This window comes from Miniopterus natalensis, chromosome 15 (genome assembly GCF_054644295.1).
Source record: "Miniopterus natalensis isolate mMinNat1 chromosome 15, mMinNat1.hap1, whole genome shotgun sequence".
Taxonomy (NCBI): domain Eukaryota; kingdom Metazoa; phylum Chordata; class Mammalia; order Chiroptera; family Miniopteridae; genus Miniopterus; species Miniopterus natalensis.
This window is the reverse complement of record NC_142095.1, coordinates 19,774,528-19,797,983: the sequence shown is the minus strand read 5'-3', so window position 1 is coordinate 19,797,983 and position 23,456 is coordinate 19,774,528. Positions and strand designations below refer to the sequence as shown.

Sequence of the window (23,456 nt, the reverse complement as noted above, 5' to 3'; positions counted from 1 at the left end):
TTTTTTCTCCCTCACTAAGATGACTCCAGCTAATGAGATCAAGGGCAGGGTTTAAGGTGAGTAAAATGATTCAGACAGTATCCTATACTTTGGCCAGGTATCTTCAGCAGAACAAATATGTCTCTTACTCAAATCTAAATCCATTTCTACAATATGGAAAACAATACAATCTTAATACTAAAAATCATAACAGAAAAGCATAATTTTATTATATCAACTTCAGTGAACTATTTTAATTATTACCAATTTATTCATCAGTAAAGCCAGGCACTCTCTTCTAGTTCTAAAATTCTATGATATTATAACAGAAAGAAAGGAAGATCTGGGACAAAAACAAAATTACAAGAGACAAAATGGAGTAGGCAGGAATATTCAGAACATCTTAGATTTTTTTAAAGTAGGTTACTAAATATTTTATACATGAAGATAGAAAGAAAGCTTTGAAACAGACATTATATAAAAAGGTATTACATTAAGTACTAATTATCTAAATACTATAAAAGCTGTAAGTAAGACATATAAAATTGAAGCTAAAAACACCAGCAATATGTAACAAAATGCTATTCTCAAAAGATACCTAATAGAGGAAAATGTTCTTTCATCATGAGCAGCATTCCAATCTTTTATAAGCTGTGGAAACAACTAGTCATTCCAGGAATGTTATTTTATTAATAGGTTAAGTTTCCTTAAACCTTAATACTACTGTTTTCAGTTTCAAGTAAAATTATTACTTTTTTCTTTCAATTGATCATCACTGAAAGTTACATGCTAAGAATGAATAATCATTAACAGTTAAACAAACATTTTGCTTTTTTATGGTTTCAGTTGAACTACAAGTAACTTGTCAATTATTAATTAATACCCTTTGTTCAAAGATCTTGTAATTTAATTTATGTATATAACGAAATTTAATAGGTCGCAGAGAAAATGTCATACTCGCTATGCTATTCTCTATTTGAAAAGGCAATTCAACCAGTTAAAAGTTTAATTGGCATGGAATATATGCCCTAAGATTTTGCATGTATATATCCAAACAGTTCTTTTTTCCAACCTCACTCACTTTCCTCAACCACCCATGAAAATAAACCAATGGTATGCAGTTTTCTCACTATCATTCCTATTATGTGGCTATTTTTGCTAATGCTTTCCAGAATACTCAAAATCATTTAATTCAATAATGTACTTTTTCTTTATAAATGTTTATATTTAGATTTGAGAAATTAAAGACTTATTTGTTTACTTATGGAATCTATAACAGGAATTAAGAAGAAAAACATGAATCCTACACAGGGAAACCATTGATTAAAGTCCAATATTTGACTACTTAGAAAATGAATCATCCACAAATTCCCTTATGGGAAAAATGTTCAAAAGGCTTCAAATACATGGAGAACCCCATGAAAGACATATATTAAAATAAACAAACATACTAGAAAGGTGATGATTTTTCAAGTAAACATGACAACCCCATTAAAATGCAGCACACGTTTTTCTGCAAAAGGGAAATAAATCTAAAAAGATGAAATAGATGCTTTATATAAAATATTTACATATACAATGTGCAAAACCCACTACGGTTAGTAACCTTTATGGCTTTGAAGAACTAGATATTTACATATCTTTCTTTCTGCATGTGCATGTGCGTATGTGTGTTTTGTATATATTTTTAACAGTTGACAGCTGTTTTAGAGCATACAGAGATGCCAAGCTGAATGAGGGTCTTGATTACTTCAAGATTAGCTATCTGAAGTTTCTATTCATTTTAAGTGTTGTTAGTTGGAAGAGTCATTAGTCACTTCCTTGTCTCATAGAACATCAGCATACATTTACATTGTTAATGAACATTTGGGGTAAATGAATTAATGGCACTTTTAAACATCAATTCAGTCCTAATAACTTTGTATGTCATAGAAATGTTAGGCTAGGATATAAACGAAAAGCCTTTTCAGTAAAGGTAACTACTCATTCCTGCAACAATAAAGGATAAAATTAATTTAAAATGTTTTTTAACCAGTATTTTTTTTTTTTTAAAGAAAAGCCTCAATAGTTAATGAACTAGACCAGAGAAAAATATGCACTTAAAAAACAACAACAATTCAATGCTCTAAAATAAGCATTTTTGCCAGAAAATTTTGGTGAAACTATTTTATATATGTGTAACAAAAACATATTCACGTTCATAATATCCACTGATATAAGGGTTTGCAAAATAATTGGACTTATTTAATTATGAGTGATTCTTACAGGTATTGCATTTAAGAAAAATCACTAGGGAAGGCAGTATTCTTACCACTAAAATTTTTAAAACGCTGAAACTGAAATGGGACAGTAATAATTTTTCATATTTCTTTTTGAGACCTTTTAAATAAAAGCAAATATAAAAATAAAATCACAAAAATAAGTTGTATGGCAAGTTATTTTCAACACACACTCCACAAAGCCAAGAGTTTGTATATTAAAGAAATAGCCACTTTAAGGAATCGATTATTTTTAAAATTCCCAAAATATGCATTAATGGCAGATCTTTATTTCAATTTAGAAAAAAATTGTATTTGAAGTATACAAAAACAAATGTAAATTACTTTGGCTAATTATGATTTTAAAAATAGATCTCACAATCCTGATACGTGTATTTCATGAGTAAAAAATTACAAGGAGTTTCCTGAGTCGATAAATCAACTTTATCCAACACTTAGTGAATTTGTTAAAAATAAGGATAAAGCTTCAAGAATTCTCACAAACTCATTTCCTTCTAAGATACCATATTATTACTAATACTGAGAAAATAATACAGAGCTCTGATATATACACATCTGATCAATTTTTATGGGGTAGGCCCTGAATACAGTTCATCTTTTAACAATCTATCTTTTAACAATTTCAATGCATAGATCTTCAAAAGTACAACATAAACTTCAATTATTTTTGTTTAAAGGAGATTCAGGCAGGTCTTTTATTCTGGAATAATCTCATCTTGCTGGAGAGGGAAAAAATCCCTGCAAAATCAACACCAAAAAGCTCAGACTCCTTTAAAAGAAGTTTGACAAAAGTCACTTTGCATTTCAACATCCTTATACTAAAGTAATTAAGTTTATGTTTTTTAAAAACAAATGGCAGCACATTAAATATTTGGCTAATGCTTTGGCCTATAATTGGAAGTTGACCTTTTGTGGTATTCAGTTCTGTCAGCATGCTCTATACAGACCCAGGGAAATGCTCTTCAAAGTTGCCCTGCTTGGCTTCACCCACAGCAGGGGTGGGGAATGTCCGGCCCACGAAATCATTTGGTCTGGCCCTGCCAAGGCAACCACAGGCAGGACTCAAATAAATCTAGGTTTTTACATAGCCAATTTTGAAGTTGATAATTTTGTATGGCCCGGGAATGATATTATAAATATCCAAATGGCCTGGGCAGAAAAAAGCTTCTCCACCCCTGACCTAGAGAATTACATAAATAAGGCAGGAAGAGCTAACTGAAGGCCCTCTGCTACATTTCACTGTAACTGCAGAATGTCTCTACATGCAAAACTCACCTCCTGTCTTGTTTGAGTAACTTGACAAGGGGTCAATGCCCACTTCTTGTTCTTCTGGCTGCAGAGGATGGCTAGTTTCAGATAAGGAATGATACATTGTGAAAACTGGACAGGGTCAGCAAAAGTGATGACCTGGGAGATGAAAAATATAGAAGAAAAAAGATAAATATGCTTTCTTTCTGCTGTGGGAATAAATATAAGACTAAATCATTAAATGAGCATTACAGACATTAACAAATTTTCTACAGGCTCCAGGGACTTCACTACACATCGGTAGGAGGAATACGCAAAGAATCGAAAAAGTGAACTAAATTTCCATGTCAACAATTTTTCCCGAAACCTGAAATACACTGGTAACCTTTACCTCAATGCTCAATCACACTGTCAATAAACTGCACAAGAAGTTGAATTGTAAGTAGAATTATCACATTGGTAACATTCTTTTACTTCACTGCCAAAATAATATACATTTATAAAAGAAACTTTCAAGATACAGAAAATATAGCAAACTAAAATCATTCATAATTGTATTAGCTAAAAGTACTGCTGTTAACATTTCAGTTTATTTTATATATCCTTCCTGCCTTTCTTCTGGGCATTTAAAATATATATACTTTTAATGTGATTCATCATGCTAAACATACTGATTATATAAATTACAGTGTTTTCCTTCCCATAAAAAATATATATCATCACTTGTAATGCATCCCCATTATATAGCTATAATAATTTAAGGCAACCAATTCCTTATTAGTAAACAATTAAGATGCTTTCAGTTATTCAACATTATAAACAGCCTCACAATAAGAATCTTTTAGTAATATCTGTGTCACATTCATGATTATTGTCTTCTGATAAATTCTTGTAAGTGTAATTGCTGAACCAAAACGTGTATATTTTAAAAATAAGATTTTGTGATAAGTTTTTGGCAAATTTCATTTCCCATGGATCTTCATTAAACATGGGAATGGGTAATTCCTGGGGGTTTTTTGGGGGGGTAGTGTGACAGTCAAATTTTATATTGCATTTGCTTGGTAACTAGTGAGATTACTGAAGACTTTGCACGTTTTCTCCGACACTTGTTTATTGTCTTGTGTGGATGGAGTTTATTATTATAATTGGCTTTATGATTTGTAAGCATGCTTTCAATATTAAGGATGTTAAACCTTTTTCATAGGGTATATATATTTTTCTCAGACTGTGTGTATCTTTAAATTATGTGGCACTTTCGTGATGTAAGTAATTTTTTCACTTTTATGCACCCAAATTTATCTATATCTCTTTTATGGTTTCTGTCTCTGATGATATACATACAAAGGCAAGATTATAGAAATACCACTTATATTTCCTTTTATAGTTTTGAAGATTTTCCTCCTCAATTCTTACATCTATAAGCAAGTACAATTTACACAAATATTTTTTAAATTAAATTATTTTTGGACTTTCAAGCTACACTAACAGAAGCAGAGGGTTAAGCAAAACCAACACTAGAGAAAGCAGAAAACTTTTGTCACTAACATACAATAAGAATTTATAAAGCTGTAAATCCTAAACTCATAAATGTAGACAGCTGTTAGTATTTGCTTGTGTGCAAATCAATCAACATATACTGAATACTTAAAATTGTTAAAAAAGAACCAGCAGGCCCAAAATGGAGTCACTTGTGCTAAACCCCATATCAGCAAACTAAAACTTAATACCTAATCTAATTGCAGTATCAGCTTCTCCCAGGAATGTAACCTTTAACGGGTCAACCTGGAATTACCTGGTCAGCACTAGTGAGGCAATCCCCAGTAAGTAATCCCCTTCTGTCCCGCATAGGTAAACTAATGAAATATGAAACAATCTACTCTTTTCCCCATTCTGCCTATAGAAGCCTTTCTGTACAGCAACTGGGAGCTCCTCTCTATTTCCTGGAAGGGATGCTGTCCAACTTATGAATCACTGAATAAAACTGATCTTCAAATTTACTCAGTTGAAATTTTGATATTTAATACTATACAGAAGGAATTCTGGGGAATATGATCTAGTAGAGAATAGCAAAATATAGATTCTAAAACAGAATCTGTAAAATTCTCCCTAAGTCCTTTTCTAGGGAGAAGTAAGGATCACCAACTCGAATGCCTAAGAGGGCCAGGCAAAAGGCAGTAATTATAGTTAACAACTACAGAGCAATGAATATACGCCAACAAAAACCACTCTTCGTGCTTCATGTAGTACTCTATGTCGCATCTTCATCATCATTTTCATCTTACCAAAGAGAAAACTGAGGTATAGAGAGAAAACTGAGGCACAGAGTGATTTGCCTAGTCACACAATTAATAAGTGTTGAAGTCAGAATATGAACCCATCCTATTCGATCCAGAACTCACATTCTTTACGCCTACACTACATTTGGCTCGCATTAGTCAATGAGATAAATAGACGAGTTATAGAACAGGGCCTATAAGAGGACAGGGTCTGTGAATAATTGGAACATCCTTTATTCTGCTTCAACCTTCCAAGACAAGCTAGAAATACAGAAATTTCTGTGAAGCCTCTTTCCTTGTGTTGGCAAATAATTCAAATTTTAAGAAAAAAGAACTTTATGAAACAAATTAAACATATTTGAAAATTGTATCTGGCCCATGGACAACTATTTTAATGTAAGATTCATATTCTTTATACATTTTGTTATACTCTTAAAACACAAGAGTAAACATTTGAAAATGCATATTCCAAGTTAACTACCAGATTTCTTTAACAGTTCTTTAATCTCCCATAGCATGTGTTCATATCATTACAGTAATTTTACTTTTATAGTTTATTTCACTGTTACAAACTTCACATATCTAAAATATACAAATAAAGGGACTTTATATATTCTATGAGAAACAGATAAATGATGAGCAAACATATCAAAGTGTATTTTTTAAAGGATGTAAAAAAACCTTTCTATAGCTAAAATAAAATACTCTAAACTATGATAATATTTATACATTTATGTAAGATGCTCGAAGGTACTCAATGTTTTTTGACTCCTTGGAGAAAGTTAGGTTCAAGAAATCATTTGATTTCAGCTTTAATAACAATTCTTTATAAATTGACAAGTCTACAGTAAAACTCAATAACCACAATACAAAATTTACCAAATACACCAGTCTGCAATAATTCTATACATTTAGACATCCACTAGATTCTAATGTATTATGCCTATGGATTAAAACAGAATAACTGAAATGCTTTTACAATTAAATAAAGACAACTTGATGAATAGTAATAATGAGTTAATATGAAGAAATCTGTTGAAAAAAATTGGATAATGTTAATTTCTTTTCATTATGGATTTAAATAATAATCTAGTTCAAATGTAACATATTAAGTAGGTGCTGCTTTGTTTTTTTTGTTGTTTTGCTTTAAATACAAAGGGCCATTTTAGCTTTCTAGAATTAAAAAATACTTAAGGTGTGTTAGTTACTGCTACTGATTATCTTATAAAATCAAAATATACTGTTGCTTTTAAATGTGTAGTAATTTTCTTAAGAATTTTCCAATCTGTGTTTTGTGACTACACCTACAAGTGAAAATATCTGACTACTACCAAGAAGAATATCAAAGGTTTTTAAACAAATGAATCTATATTTATTTTAATCACTATTATGAATAAAATTTTACTTATAAATATCAGACCATAAGATAATATTTGACAAAATTTCAAATAAAGAATTAAAGAAAATTTTTTGGTATGAAATTTCAAGATAATCACTGTAAAAGTCAAAATGGCATAAACATGTTGAAACTCCTAAAATATTACATTTTATATTTATATCACAAACATAGACTTCTATACTTAACATGCTTTAATCTTCTCCACACAGAATCTAGATTTATAGAGAGAAAAACACATACTGACCAAAATGTAAATGACTACTCAAATCCATAGTTGATGGATTTCAGTTTCTTAAATAATACCAAGCTGTCTCTAGAATTTCTAATTGACAAAGATGTACTCAAAAAAATTTTTTTAAATAAATGTAACCTTATTTTTTCTAATTCAGGAACCACAGCAATATACCTTCTAATACCTGAGAAAGGAGATATCCCTTTCTTTGATATACTTCCTATAAATAACAGTTCCTGCTTCACATGAACTCAAAATTCAAAAAAGACCTCAAAATTGGTTGTGCAATATGGTCTTACTGCTATCCTGGCTATAGGAATTGGCACATTAGGCTAAAACTGCCATTTAAAATGCAAGGCTAATCCTAAGGACAGTTGTATTAGCTTCACAAATCTGGTTCTTGTAGTATTAAATCTTAAGATAAAAGTGATCTGTCTGAAAAAAAGCAAGTCTTATCAAATAGTTACTATTTAATGAAAGGGTAAAAGTTAGCACTAAAGCTTAGAAAACAGTTTAAACATACATTAAATAAAAGTTCAAAACAACATTATTTTTCATGTAAACTGAAGCAATACAAGTCTCTACGCGAAAATTTCAAATTATTAGCAGTGTACAGACAAAATGGGTTAGGTGAATAAAATTTTCACTTTTAAAATGGCATCACATAATCAAAGCCTCTAGAAAAAAATGTATTCCTCCTGAATCTGAAGTTCTGTGCATTTCAGCTTGTATTCATTCTCTCACTGTTTCTAATACACAGTCAAAGAATTAGCATTCTGAATTGTGTCTTCTAAAGACATCCATATTCAGAGCTCATAAAGCATACTTCATTCATTTAAATTCTTGACTGACGGCAAACTTAAAGTCTAACACAAATGACAGAGTAATATTACTTTACATAAAGATATCTCTTATAAGAAAAGCATATCAAAGAGCTTAAATGAACCATTTCCAGAGCACGAATATAAAAGGGAGAGAGGATATAGCATGAATAAGTATTTGTTACAGGTAGCATGCATTTACCATGATGGGTATATAGCCTAAAATATGACATCTTGGCTCTAAAAGCTAGACACTCTAATAGAAGCTATATTTTCACAATTAAGAGAGAGTAATTGAACATTATAGAACTGACAAAACTCTTTATTTTAGAAATGTTGGCAAACAAGAGGTAAATTTGTGGAAATAATGATGTTCTAAAGTTTTAATTATAAGGGAGAAAAGGTGAAAGGAAAGGAGGAAGGAAGAAAAGGAAAGAAAGTGAGGAAGGGGGAGAAAGGAAGGGAGGAAGAGAAGGGCGGTGGGGGGAAGTGGGAAAGAAAACAAAGAAGAATTCAGTTCCATTTTTTAATTCTGCCAATCTTTAATGCAAGAGGGTTACATTGGACTTTAAATAAGTTAATTAAGTATTAAAATCAATCATCTGAAAGTCTTAATATTTAATATTGGTTAGATTGTATATCAAAGTAGTTTTATTATTTATTTACTCCAAACCTTTCCAGAATACTTCATCTGACAACAGGGGGTCTGTTTCTCACAAGATAAATGCATTTACAATGCCAAATAAATTATATATAAAAGCATTTGTCTTCATACATGTCATTCAATATTAAATATCACCCATTGGTAAAATCCTGAAACCCTAATTCATTTTTACCAACCACACAATTGTACTACTTAAGAGTTGTCTATTAAAGAGGCATAGAACTACAATAAGGGTCTACATACTAAGCATAATGACTTTAAGAAAATTAAAACAAATTTATCCTTACAATTTCCGGGCTATCAGAAGAAGATGCTTAAGGTAAACAATCCACTATAAAAATACTAGATTCATAAACAATATATCTAATCAGAAATATGTACGTTATATGAAAGTTTACAGGTGGGCTTAACTATTTTATATTACAAAATAAAAATATATTTGGACTTTCAGTATTCAAATCTATAAATTCCTAGAAAGTGGTAGCTGGGACCATATGAACCAAGAGACAATCAAGCATTACAGAGTTACTGTGGCCTAACAAAAAGCTCTCTGCAGTGTAGCCTTATATGCCTTCCAATTCCTCATGAACAGATGCTCAAGATCAAAAATTGGCAAAGTAGCTCAGCCCAGCAACTAAAGTTTTTGTCATTACACAGCCACGAAAATACTCTTTCCAATTGTACTGTCCTTATTTTGTATAGATACAACCTTTAGCTATTAACCCATTCAGTTGGGTTTTCATAAAATCAAAGTAATTGCAATAAGCAATTAGGAATTCAGGGAGAATGAGCAACATTGAAAAGAGAAAAAGTAATAATAACTTGGCCATTTATGTTAAACTGAAAATGGTACTAAGGAAAGAAACAAATGGTTGCTGTTCATATAAGTATCAAATCAAATCAAACATTTTGTCAAAAAACTTCCCTTTGGTGCGAACCCGGGGAGGCCTGAGGTGTTTTCAGAGGCATATGGCCAAATGTGGGGAGATCCTTCTAAAAGCCCATGTGGATATTACATTTATCCCTTGGCCATCATTAAAGATAGTACTTTTAATTTAATAATAATAATAACAGCAAAAGCAGCATTTTTAAGGAAGTGGGAACTGTTTAGGCACTTTACATATAAGTGCATTTAAACCTCACAACTGTGTGTAGATGCTGTTATCCCCTTTAATGGTAATGAAAACAGAGAAATTAAGTAACTTATTCAAGGTCACAATTATTAGTGGCAAAACTATGTCAAATGATATAACAATAACTTAATAAATGTCCTAAGAAAAATTAAACCAGGATTTATAGGATGAAGTTTTTATTGTTATGCACAATTCATGGACACAGACAATGGTGTGGTGAATGTTGGGGGGATGGAGAGGGGTCAATGGGGGAAAAAAGGAGAACAACTGTAATACTTTAAACAATGAAGATAAATTTTTTAAAAGTTTTTTATTGTTAACTATAATGTAATACAAAGCATTCTAGTTGACTTTTCTCCCATGCACTCTTTTTTAAAATCTAGGATTATAAATAGACCCTTTAGAGTTGCAAGGTATATGTGCCTTCCCAAATCACCATCTGAGAGTAAATGGGTATCTAGTGAGAAGAGAAAATAACAAATAAGCTGTGGATGCAAGCTTCAACAAAATGATCATTTATGAGTAAGTCACACTGGACCTTTGGAATCACTATCAAAAAGTCAAAAATGTGAATGATTTAATCCCCAAATGCTATAGATTCCCATTACACCAATCTCTACAGTACCAAATGACGTCACTGGGAGAAAGCCAACAGCTAAAAACATCCTCTGATCCTGTCTAGTCGAAGTAGCTTATTACATAAAAACCTTTATACTTTCCTCCCTCCAGCTTTATACCTCTTTTGCTCCTGATGGGGTCTTTCTTATCCACTTTTCTAAATCCTATACATAATTTGAACACCCAGCCTTTCTTCTGTGGAAGTACTTTCACTGTGGTATTTTAGAGCATCATTTCCCTCACTGTTATGTCCCACAGGAGCCTGCATGACAATATCAATCAATAAATGCCAGTAGTTGGAATGTGAAGAACTGTTTGCTCTACCTTTCTGTTGACACCATTAGTACAACATCTGTACTAATGGGAAACTTTAGTAGAGAGATAATATTTTTTATTCAAGTATTTGCTTCACCTCTGGAATATGAGCTCCTGAAACCATGATCCTAGCCTTCATCTCTCACCTAAAGTCGCAGTACACTCTAGTCTCTCAGCTTCCATTCTTCCTTGCTGTTGTAAACACTCTTGATTGCCTTTCCAACAAAATCCAAATTTTGTTCAGGCCACATGTTCCCATAGAGATAGCCAGGGGATGAGTCGTAATTGGTCTAAGTCAATCATGATGGTCCCAATTTCTTGCACTGGACTGGTTGGAATGAGCCAGTCAATGTGAATAAAAGTCGCACAGTGGCTTCTAGAGGTTTTTCTCCCAACAAAGATGTATACTCTTAAATTCAGCAGATTAATCAATCCTAGATTCACCTTACCTCTAGCCTTTTTGCTATAGGTAATAATAAAATCCTACTGTATAACCCAATTGAGATTTTCTGTTACTGCTAGCTAAAATCAGCTGAACATATCCACCTCCTATAATCCGTTACTACACAATATCCAATGAGATTTTTTCCCCCATTGTAAATCGTGTGTCAGCATACTTAGCATAAAATGCAAACTCTGTTAAGAAGCCCTCAATCCATGTTTAACCCTCTGTTTCCAATGTCCCCTTCCCTCAGTATACTCAGTCTACAAAGAATATCTTTCTATCCCTTAAACAAAAGTACACTCATCACCCTGGCTGGTATGGCTCAGCTGCTCAGAGAGTAGTCCCATGCAACAAAAGGCTGAGGGTTTGATTCCTCATCAGAGCACATACCCAGATTGCAGGTTCGATCCCTAGCTGGGATGAGCATGGGAGGCAATCGATATCAATCTATCCCTCCCCCCTCACTTTAGGTTTATGCACATCCCCATTTCCTTTGCTCAGGATACTCTGCCAATTAATATCATTCAGATATCTGTTCAAAATACAGTCATGCAAAATGCTTTTCCTGGAGTATCTAATCCACTGGCAAATCTTATCGAGTCTACCTTCAAAATAAAATCAAGAGTCAAACTATTCTGTACCAGTCTCCCTGATTCAGGTTACTGCCCACCCTGGCATGGATGATTTTATTTCCTCCTTAGGTCTCCCTGTTTCCAACCAACCTGGCCATCTACTGTCTATTTGCTCATAGTAGCCTGAGTGATCCATTTACAATTTAACTCAGCTCAAGTCTCATCTCTGCTCAAAACTTTCCAATGGCTTCTCATTTCACTCAGAATGAAATAAAAAACTTCACAAAACTCTATGTGATCTTGCTCCTAGCTATTGCTTTGATCTTTTATCCTACAACTCTCCCCCTGGCCACTCAAGCCCTCCAGCCAGCCCTAATGGCCTCTTTATAGTTCCTCAAATGTGCCCAGCAAGTTCTTGCCACAGGGGGCCTTTTTACTTCCCTGGGTTCCAAAACACTTCACTCAGATATCCACGTGGCTCTCTCCTCCACTGCTTTTAAGTCCAAGCTCAAATGTCGCCTTATTTGTGACGTCACTCATGACTACAGCATCACACTCAGCAAACACCCACCCCTACTCTTCATCCCATTACCCAGCTTTACTTTTCCTATAACATTTATCACTACCTACCAGGTCACCACATATTACATATTATATCACCCCTATTGTCAGTTCTATGAATACAAAGGCTGTATCTATTTTATTCACCACTATAGCTCCCATATCTGGAAGGTACACTAATTGTTTATATTATGGCCTTCCTGATAACAATTTGAAAAAGTCCAATAAAGTACAATGAGAGGAAAGTTAATTGAATCCAAGTTAGATTATTAATTTAAATCAGTTTTTCAAGAATTCCTAGGTACATGCTAGGGATGTACATTAGCACAAAATAAATGTTAAAGAGATTAGAATTAAAGATATTTGAGAAGACAGATCCCATAAAAGAGAGTAGAAATTAGGTAATTAAGATCTTCTAATAATAATTACTTTAAAGAAGCAGGACAGGTTCCTCTCTGTAAGAGTCAGCACTAGACCCCAAGCCCTCTCCTGGGAGAGCCTGTGGAAGCTGAACAAACACTTGGTCTGTGCTGCTGCTCAGCGCATGCTAGAAACACAGGATGGAGAAGAGAGCACAAGTCCCTGTGGACTAACAGGCTCTCAGACACCCCCATCCACCCACCCCAACACATAGTTCTTACTTCTGCCATCTTCACTCACCACATTCTCAATAATATGGGAAACTATTATATTTAACCTTGCCCTTTGGCTAGAAATCATCCTCCCCTTTCCCACTGAAACCAGGGAAGACCAAAGACAGCAAGAAATCTGTGTACCTAGCCTGTGATCTGTGCTCTGTGAGTCAAGACTATACACTTACAGGAAAAAATAACCCACTGCTTGTTCAGGGCTGGAACTAAAAATTATCTCTTAAATACACTAGTACAGTGGGCGAGGCTGTCATAAATTTCAACTGTAAATGTTTAGATTTTGAGAAATTTCTGAGAAACTAGTAACTTATTAATTTTCCTGCAACCTTTACAAAGTTAACCACCCATAAATAAGTAATAAAAGGACCATTTGCAGGCCAATGATGAGAATATGTCATAAACCAATGATTGAAATTAATCAAGTTCATGAAAAACGGTAACCTTTAAAATTTCCAAGTATCCTTATGTATATTACCCCCACAAAGGAATAGAATTTCAATGATAAAAGTAAGGTTGAAAGTATTTTAGTATAGCATCTGGTTTATATTTGACATCAAGTAGATGATATCTTGTAGCTGATCTTTTAAGTCAATTTTATTAAAAATACATACACAAACACAAAGAAGGTATGCTATATAACTAACTCAATGTCTACCATTTTGAAAGATGTTTTTACTTTTATTTCAATTATCTTTTGTCTCTTCAGAAGAAATTAAATTCTAAATATAGGATGACATTTTGTAATTAAAGACAAATTTTATCTATTTGTTAATTTCATATAATACCTATCTCATGACTAACATGAGGATTAAATAAGATCATGTGTGGGAATGCATACTAAAAACGGTAGTGGAACAAAGATTCATTATTATAGTTTACTGACAATAATAATCAATATTTAAAATTCTTCAAGGACAGCAGATGTATAACTAACTACATCCTTTGAAATTTATATTGATAACTAAAAGGTGGTACAGATTGTAAACAGAGAGTAAGAATGGTCGAGAAGAGGGGAGGAAGGGCACTCTTGGCAGAGAAGGTATCATGTGCAAAGGCTCAGAGGACAGACAGCGCATGCACATTCCATTCAAAGTTGCAGGAGTCAGGCTCAGCTTAGTTGATAATCAGGCTCAGGAAGTAGAAAAGGCTACATAGGGTATGGCTCATAGACCATGCTTAAGATTTTGAGTCACTTCCTAAGGACAGTGGAAGCCACTGAATACTTTTAAGTAAAGAGGAGGGAACACCTGCTGCTTCCCCATGTTTACTCTTCCTTCAGTTCCACCAAACTCATTACCTCAGAGCTTCCACACGTGTGTCTCCAGCCTGGCACTACTTTCCTCGCCCTCTTTGCCTAACCAATTGCTACTTGTTCTTAAGATTCATCTCAAAAGTCACCTTCTCTCAACATTCCTTCCCCCAATTTAATTCAGATGCCCATTTATCTCAGGTATAACTCCATACTAATGTGAACCATTCTTTAAGATAATGGTGGGTTTTCCACTAACCTCTACTCTTTCTAATGATGGGGGGGTGTTTTACTTATCTATACTCCAAGGTACTAGTATACAATAACTTGCAAAAATCAATTATTCAATGAATCAATAAAACCCAAAAGACATAATATAGTGTAATTCCCAGATATGAGGATTAATTGAGTCATACTTGTTCCTACGCACAAGCATACAAATTAAAATGACTTAAAACCATCTTGGAGTATGTTGTAGGAGCAAATATTACCTTAGATGACCTGTTTGAGCTATAGGAGCTGAGCTATCCTTGACACTGTTTAATATGATCTAAAAAACTCACTTAACAAATACATACTGAACACCTACTAGGGACCAAGTACTACAGCACTGATCCTCGTATCAAATGCAAATTCAATAAGCAGTGAGCTTAATTCTTTATACTACTTGGTGAAAATTACCACTATGATACTTTATGTTACAGCATCATTGAAATGTAGTATTCACTTTCAACCATAACTTTGGACACTCACATCAGATAACAAACTAGATTACTCAGAATGTTTTCTTTTCCACAAAATCAGACACCTTTTTGAAATGTCAGCCTTGAACACCGTAGAATTATACAGAATGATGAGGAACCAGACTTATAGTGCATATAAATATGAGAGCATATTAGGCTGCATTTAATTACCAGTTCAAACAACAACCTGATCTAACCTTTGACAAGTAAAATAAATGTTCTGAATAATTTAACTAAAGCAAACATTTGCTGTTAATGCTAGCTAATTATAGTAAGAGCTGGAAAGAGAATTGGAAGAGAGATGACGAAGGGAAGAAAAAGGGAGATAAAAGGTTGAGATCTGCAACTATTCACTGAAACATGGTTTTTTTCCCCTCAATGAATTTAATTCACATAAAAGGGCAAACTCAGTAGAGCAAAGTTGCTTTATACATACTCAGATAAAGAAACATTATACCTAATTATAGAGCTCATTCTTTCAGTCAATAAAAATCACCAGATTATCCTGGAGACAGAAAAACTAGGTATAAATAAAATAGGGTATATCTGCCCCCTTCACTCAAGGGGCTCAAAGTTTAGTGAGAAAAAAGCCCAGGAAATGAGTTGCCAGGCTTAGAATTAATAATTAATTGAAATAATAAATTAATTGAAATAAAATAAAATTAAAATTAAATACAATAAAAATAGTGATGCCTGTTAAATTTGGATTTCAGAAAAACAACAAAAGTAATATTTGGAACATATTTATACCAAAAAATATTAATCACTTATCTGAATTCAAATTTAAAGGTGCATTGTGTATTTTATCTGACCCTAGCAGTAGATAAATACCTATGGGAAAGTATGTAGTATGTCCACTGTGAGAACTCCTGGATTGATTAAATGAGATCAAAACTCTAAAGGATAAGATTTCAAAAGAATTTACCCAAAGAGAAAAGAGTTGTTTTTCTACAGCTGCTGATTACTAATTGGAAAGACCAAAATATACTACACAAATATACTGACCCAGCCTCACAGGAATTTGTTTTTCAATTGCCCTAAGAAAAGGAGCTGCAAAGAAATATAACAATACACAAATGAACTCACAAACTTCTTAATGTAAATCAAATGAAACATCCTGATAAAAATCCTAGAGCCACTAAGGACCCTGTTGAGGGTAGACAGAGTATATGACTACTCTTATATTGACATTATCTTTACCCCTGAAAAACATGGGTTTATTCGGGGGGGGGGGGGGGACTAAAAAAAAAAAATTAACTTTGTTAATTTTTTGAGACTACTCTTATTCAAATATATAATATTTTCATTCTCATATTGTAAAAAACTGTTAATATGCATGATACTGCACAAGAATCTAAGTTATGATAAGCTCTAAATGTGACCCTAAATTTTAAAAAAATGCAATAATGCATAATGTAAAGACTGTTATACTCTATATGAAAACTGATGATTTAATTGACTAGTGACTTCTAAAATGACTAGCTTATTTGCTCATGAGGCAGAAGCTTCTATATACTTGGGCATAAGAACCAAAAGCCTCAGTATGAATGTGAAAATGCTTCAATTATAATTGAAGGTGATCATTATTAATAGAGAAAAGAAAAACTCCAACTCGTACCTGGGTGGCAAGTTTGATTCCCAGCACTGGTTGTGGGCATGTGGGAGGCAACCAATCAATTTGTCTCTCTTACATCGATGTTTCTCTCTCTCTCTCTCTCTCCTCTTCTCTTCCCGCCCTCTCTCCCTGTCTCCAAAAAAATAACAGTGGAATAAATATCCTCAGGTGAGGATTAACAACAACAAAAAAGTACACTGTACATTAATCATCATTCATATACACTTTAAATGGTCCCCCTACTGTGAATTACATTGCGGAATGCATTTTGGAAAAAAATTATTTAAAGAAAACAAAATTTTCCCTTTGTAAATATGGTACAATGAACAATAGATTATGATCCTGAACAAGAAAAATAAATTATTATAATTTGCTCAATGTCATTCTCTGTGTGCTTAAGAAATGTTTGCAATATTGATGATTCCTAGTATTTTACTGAATGCTTACGCAGACACTGTGCTTTATGTTATTTCCACATTCAGGGTCCTGGGCAACCTTATCAGAAAGGCATCATCATCATCACTGCTTTACATAGGTGGATACTGAGCATAGCAGGTTAAGGATCGCAGCCCAAGGTCACACACTAAGTGGCTGGGACACAAATTCAGACTTCTTCAGAAATTCATGTGAGCTGTCCCTACTGGCTTCCCATTCTGTACAATGGCACTGGGGGAAAAACACCAGGGAACAAGGAATGAGGAGGGCAACATCCTTGCTGCCCTGACACTCATAATCTGTCAGGAGTTACAATGTGGAAAATACACAGACCACGTAATGAAAGAAAGAATGTCACAGCAAAGGATAGTACAGCTTTAACTCTAAGAGGTTAAGGGACAATTATGGGGGACTAGAAAGACTTCATGGAAAAAGGGAAAGCCTAGGACAGGCTTTGAAAAAACAGTAACATTTTGACAGGCACAGATGGGCAGAGACAGCTGATCAGAGGTCAACTCAAGAAAGATTGTTCCAAATGCAGCAAAATGAACAACAAAATAGTAAATGCCTATATTTGCAAAAGGGAAATCTGCAATGAGAAAAAGGCAGCTGCAAAACAGACATACAGTATCATATGAAATGCAAATTATTAACAATAAAGCTTTACATTTAAATAGCACTTTGAAGTTTACCAAAACTTTCACAAAGGAAGTGCGATTGTCCTTGAGTGGAGAAAAATGGTTATTGGAGTTGGGTGGGGAATCTTACATATTACAAACATTAACTATCTCTCTCTCTCTCTCTCTCTCTCTAGTGAAATACATTATAAAATAGCATTTCTAAAATATGAGGGGATTCTATCTTTTACCTACATAGCCATGATCACCAGTGTATTTCCTGAAACCTTTGGTGAGCTTTTCTACAGCAATGGCAAGGAGAAGCAGATAGGAGAGTTCATATACAAACTTTCCTCCCTAGGGAAATAGATCAAGAACACAAAAGATGAAAACAAGCCCCCGCCCACCAGTCTAGAATTAGGACAACCGCACGGAATAGCTTGCAGTTGGACATTTTCCATCCTTCAGGGTACAAAAGCATTATTCCTAACACATTAGAGGAAGAAGTTTAATCATAGATCCAAACCCTTAAACTCCTGAAAAACTGTCCATATTTTCTTCATGAATGGAAAACCAGTCTGATAAAAGATACCTCTTAGGATGACAAGCCTGTCTCCTCCTACCTACATCTTATTACATGTATATGGATATAGGTCAATGGGTAAGGAAAATTTAAAACAGAAAATCTGATTCCCATTCAAATTAACATCTTCCTTTTACCTATTCCTTCTGGCAGGATGTACCTGCAAAATCTGTAGCAACAAACTATCACTTCATTATCTTCCCATAAGATGCTGGTTCTCTCTAACACTTCACAATGCTTCTGAGATAGCACATCTGACATAACACCTCTACTTTCTCCAGCGTTTAACGAGATAAAGAAAAGGCAGAAAGAAAAAGAGTAAAAAAATGTTGGTGTTACAAGAATCCAACCCTTCATGAACATTCAAGCATTAACTATATACCTCAAACCATTTTAAGTATTTTCCTACATTGGCATCTGACATATTTCCCTTTAAAGTAATTAATATACTGTAGGGTCATTCACTCAGTGTTAACTGATGGCAATCATTAACATACAAGGACCCTTTAAACTAAAATATAACTAAAACAAAGCATAGTAATTCAAGGACCCAAGGTAGTTGTTTTAAGTATTTTTCTTTAATCAAATAAAGCTGAGTAATCAAATGTGGTCTTTGAAGAAGGCTATTTCTACTTTTTACCTGGTAGGGTCCCTCAAAGAAGACGTAAAATGTCAAGTTTCATTTCACCTAATGACTCAGTATCAAACTTGCTTGACTGTGAAACCGTAGAAAGTTTCAGCTTTCTTCAGTGATGTTATTTAAATGAAGATCTAATCTATTAGTATTAAATACCCAGAACACAAGCATGGTGATCTACATGCAAAAACATGCAGGATTTTCAAGGTTGTACCACAAATTAAATCTCACAATAAGGAAGTTCACATATTTCTCTCCAACCAGATCCATTCACAAGGCCATCTCCTAACAGGTCTATTTAAGTACTTCTCAGTGTCTGTGTACTTGGTACAAGCATTCAGAGGGCAGAAATCAGGCCTATACCATGTGCTTTTTATGGCCCCTAACATAGCTCCATTTGCACGTGAAGCTTATAAAATCCTAGGTGAAAGGCATTTGACAATACAATTGCTGAAAAATTCAATGTTCACTGGCATGTGAAATCTTGTGCCTTGTACCTTATGATTTCAGCGGTGCCATGTGTGCCGTGATAGCTAAGGGCCTGTCAATGTTTCCATTATAAACTCTGGTTTTCAGAGGTTTGTATCTTGGCCTATAAAAATAGACTCCGGTCTGTAACTTGGCATAGTAAGTACTGGTATAAGCCCAAGAGAACATTTTTTTGTTCCAAAGATTAAAATAAAAATCTGTTTAGTAGTTTTAAGTTAAAAGAGTGTTAAAAAAGGGGAAGGGAGTATAGAATGTTTTTAAAAACACAAAAAACCCAAAGTCTATGTCTAACTACTGCTTCATTTTAGATTTTGAAATAATTAACATGATATAAGCCAATGAAAAAAATGTTACATAAATGAAAAGCCTAAAGAATTTAATTAAAAACATGATGGTGGTTACCAAAAAAATTCTTAATTTTTTAAACAACTACATATGTAGTATCTCAAATAATCCCCACATTTAAAGATTTGTCCAAGTACTCATTGACAGCAAACGAAAACTATTTCAAAGATATGTTTTTCTAGATATGTAAAAATCACTTTTTAATGAATCACAAAATGCAGATTTACTTCAGATTAGTGCAGACAATCTTCAATCCTAGCTTCAATTTATGCACTAATAAGTTTCTAAAACATAACTTAAATGTAAGAAACTCTGAAGAAGTCTTTATATACTATTTGATAAAAGAAACTTGTTTAAGTTTTGTGTTTGTTTTTTAGCATAACATGGATCTGTTTTTTTTCAAAAATATAATGCTGTTATGTAACACTGCTGCATCCTCAAAAAGCACATTTTGAAATAATAACATATCTGTTAAGGGGGATCTAAATTGGTATAATTGACATGAAGGGTGATTTGGAACATCTATCAAAATTAGAAGTGTATCCCAGCCGGTGTGACTCAGCAGTTGAGCGTAAACCCATGAACCAGGAGATCAAGGTTCGGTTCCCGGTCAGGGCACATGCCTGGGTTGTGGACTCGATCCCCAGTAGGGGGTGTGCAAGAGGCAGCCAATAAATGATTCTCTCATCATTGATGTTTCTATCTCTCTCCCTCTCTCTGAAATCAATAAAGATATACATTTTAAAAAAAATTAGAAGTGTATATATACACATTTTTTGACCTTATAATTACATTCTTAGGAATTTATACTGTGAATATGCCTGCACATATGTGAAATTATATAGGCATAACTTTCACACATACACAAAGAATATTCCTGACAGATTTTTTACATAGCAAAATGTTGAAACCAACCTAAATGTCCACCAATTGGGGAATTGTTAAATAAGTTATTGTACATGCATACAATGGTATTACTACATAGCTACTAAAAAAGAAGAAAGAAAAAAGACCAAAAAACACACCAATGTACTGATACAAAAAGACTTCCAAGTTATAATGATAAGTGAAACTAGCAAGGTCCTGTTACTATCCATGGTGGGGGGAAGAATAATGTATATATACATATTTATAAAAAGAGTGCTGTATTTGCTTTTACATGCATATAACATTTCTAGAAAGACACACAATAAACCAACAACAGAGATTAATGGTCTTCCATAAAATAACGTAAGTAATAATTTTGGGTGGTATTCCTAATCAAAGTCTCAGAATTAGATAATATAACCAAAAGAATATTAGAAAGAAAAAACATAACTCTAAGCTTCTATAATTACTGAAAACAATAAAATGAGTTACATTCAGTCCAGTGGTTCTCAAATGTTAGTGTACACTGCAATCCCCTAGAGGTCTTATTAAAACACAGATTTTTTTTGGACTCCACCCTAAGAAATTATCATCAACAGGTCTGGAACAGAGGCTAAGAGTTTGCTTTTCTTACTAGTCTCCAGAAAAGCTGAGCTACTAGTCCAGGGACCATACTTTGAGATCTATTATTATAGATCAAAATTGTGCATAAAATTGTACATAAAAACCCACCTGCTAACAACATTAATATAATGTTATAACAACATTATAAACTTATTACCAATAATATTTAGATATAATGCTTGTTTTTGTAAAACTTAAGAAGTCTGGGTGGTGAGGGTGAATGATAATCTAGATTATTTTAAACAAGGTAAAATAAAGGGGGAGGGTAGACGAAGAATTTAGTTCTGTTGACTTTTCAAACTTCACCTCCCATCTCTTATTTCTGCCACTAGATGGAAACCAGTACAATGATAAGCTTAAGTTGCAGATATAAATTTAAAAATAGTAAAATAAACTGAGGTGAAAATTAGATCACATGGTATTAATTACAAAGGAACATACAGTGATGGTTCCCTATACTGACATTAACTAGAGCATAACTACATTTATTGTTCAATTAATTAAATGTATGTGCATTAGCCATTGGTCTGTAAACCACATCAACTTCAGAGGTGTTGTGGATTGGATCATGATACCCCAAAATTCATATGTTTAAGCCCTAAACCCCAGTACCTCAGAGTGTAACCCTTTTTTGCACACAGTGCCTTATGTTGGAAATCAAGTTAAAGTGACATCATTAAGATGGGCCCTAATGCACTGTAACTGATGTTCTTATAGAAACAGGAAAATTAAACATACGCAGAGGGAAGGTGCTGTGAACACACAGGAAGAAGATAGCCATCTACAAGTAAAGGACAGAGGCCTGGAACAAATCCATCCTCTGCAGCCTTCAGAGGAACCAACCCTGCCACACTTCATGTTAGACCTGTAGCATCCAACACTGAGACAATACATTCCTGTTGTTCTGGCCACTCAGTCTGTAATACTTTGTTCTGGCAGTCCTAGCAAACCAGAACAGGAGTTTTCTGTTTTATTTACTTTTTTTCACTTTAAAAGGATGAATGATTACTATAAGCAACATACTGTGACAAGTGTTGAGACCCCAAAAATGAGTATTTGCCTTGAAGGAGCTTACAGTCTAATGGCTTACTACTTAAGGAGACATGAATATTCATTAGTCATTGATACGATTCCAGCTGTTTTTTTCGAAGTTTACTGAAGCTTGATTCAAGGGGTTACTAACAAAAATCAGAGATACCAACACTGAATTCCACTTCATTTCTCCTGCCAACACCCCAATTACAGCATTCATTACTCACTGCCTCATCCTTAGGACAACTTTCCAACTGGTTTCTCTTTCCCCAATTTATTGTGTACAGTGCTGGCAGCACCCTTCATGTAATTTCCCTGATTAAAATGTCTCAACAAAGATCTTAAAAGAACATTTGTGTGTGTTTTCCCCCAATTCGGGTTATAGTCAATCATACCTCCTCATGGATGTAACATAACTTCAAATTACTTAAAACCATTGATTTAGTTTGCACCTAGAAAACAGAAATGTCTTTAAAAGAATAAGCAGTTATTTAGAATGAACAGAAGGAATAGCAATATCACAAAGTAGCATCTAATACACCTGTTCTTAACAACAGCCCCTCACTCTCTAACTAGGTTCAGCACAGGACTAATTATCTGAAAATCTGAAGTAATGAGGGTACAGATTGATAGCTGTCCTTGATCTGCGGATGCCTCATAGAATGCCCATTGCTATCTTGGAAATCCTATCTCTAGATTCCAAAACTTATATGGGGAGCTTATATCTTACACAACTTCATTATATATTGTGCATTAGGCTTATAAACATGACCTCAATTGCAAATGAAAATTAAACAACTTTGAATTTCTTGTTGTTTTTTATCAAATGTCTCAACCACTAAATTAACATTTTTATACATATGGTTATCCATGTTTTATCTGTATAAAAACTAATAACATTCAATTGCCAGGGGGAAATAATTGTTAGTACTAAATTTTCTCTAGAATTTCTTCTCTCTTTTCCTTTTTCCTCAAAAGAATTCAGTTACATAGCTTAGGAATCCAAACAGACAGTTGATATTCCTCTA

General features: G+C 33.7%; 1 protein-coding gene across 1 annotated transcript in view; it reads right to left on the bottom strand.

Annotated features, from left to right (window-relative positions):
* Window positions 1-23,456, bottom strand: part of TBC1D5 (TBC1 domain family member 5) — a 362,705-nt gene that overhangs the window by 232,058 nt on the left and 107,191 nt on the right. The window contains exon 4 of the mRNA XM_087824924.1: window positions 3,534-3,665. Coding sequence (XP_087681050.1) covers window positions 3,534-3,630 — 97 coding nt within the window. The 5' untranslated portion in view covers window positions 3,631-3,665. The remainder of the gene's footprint in view (window positions 1-3,533; window positions 3,666-23,456) is intronic.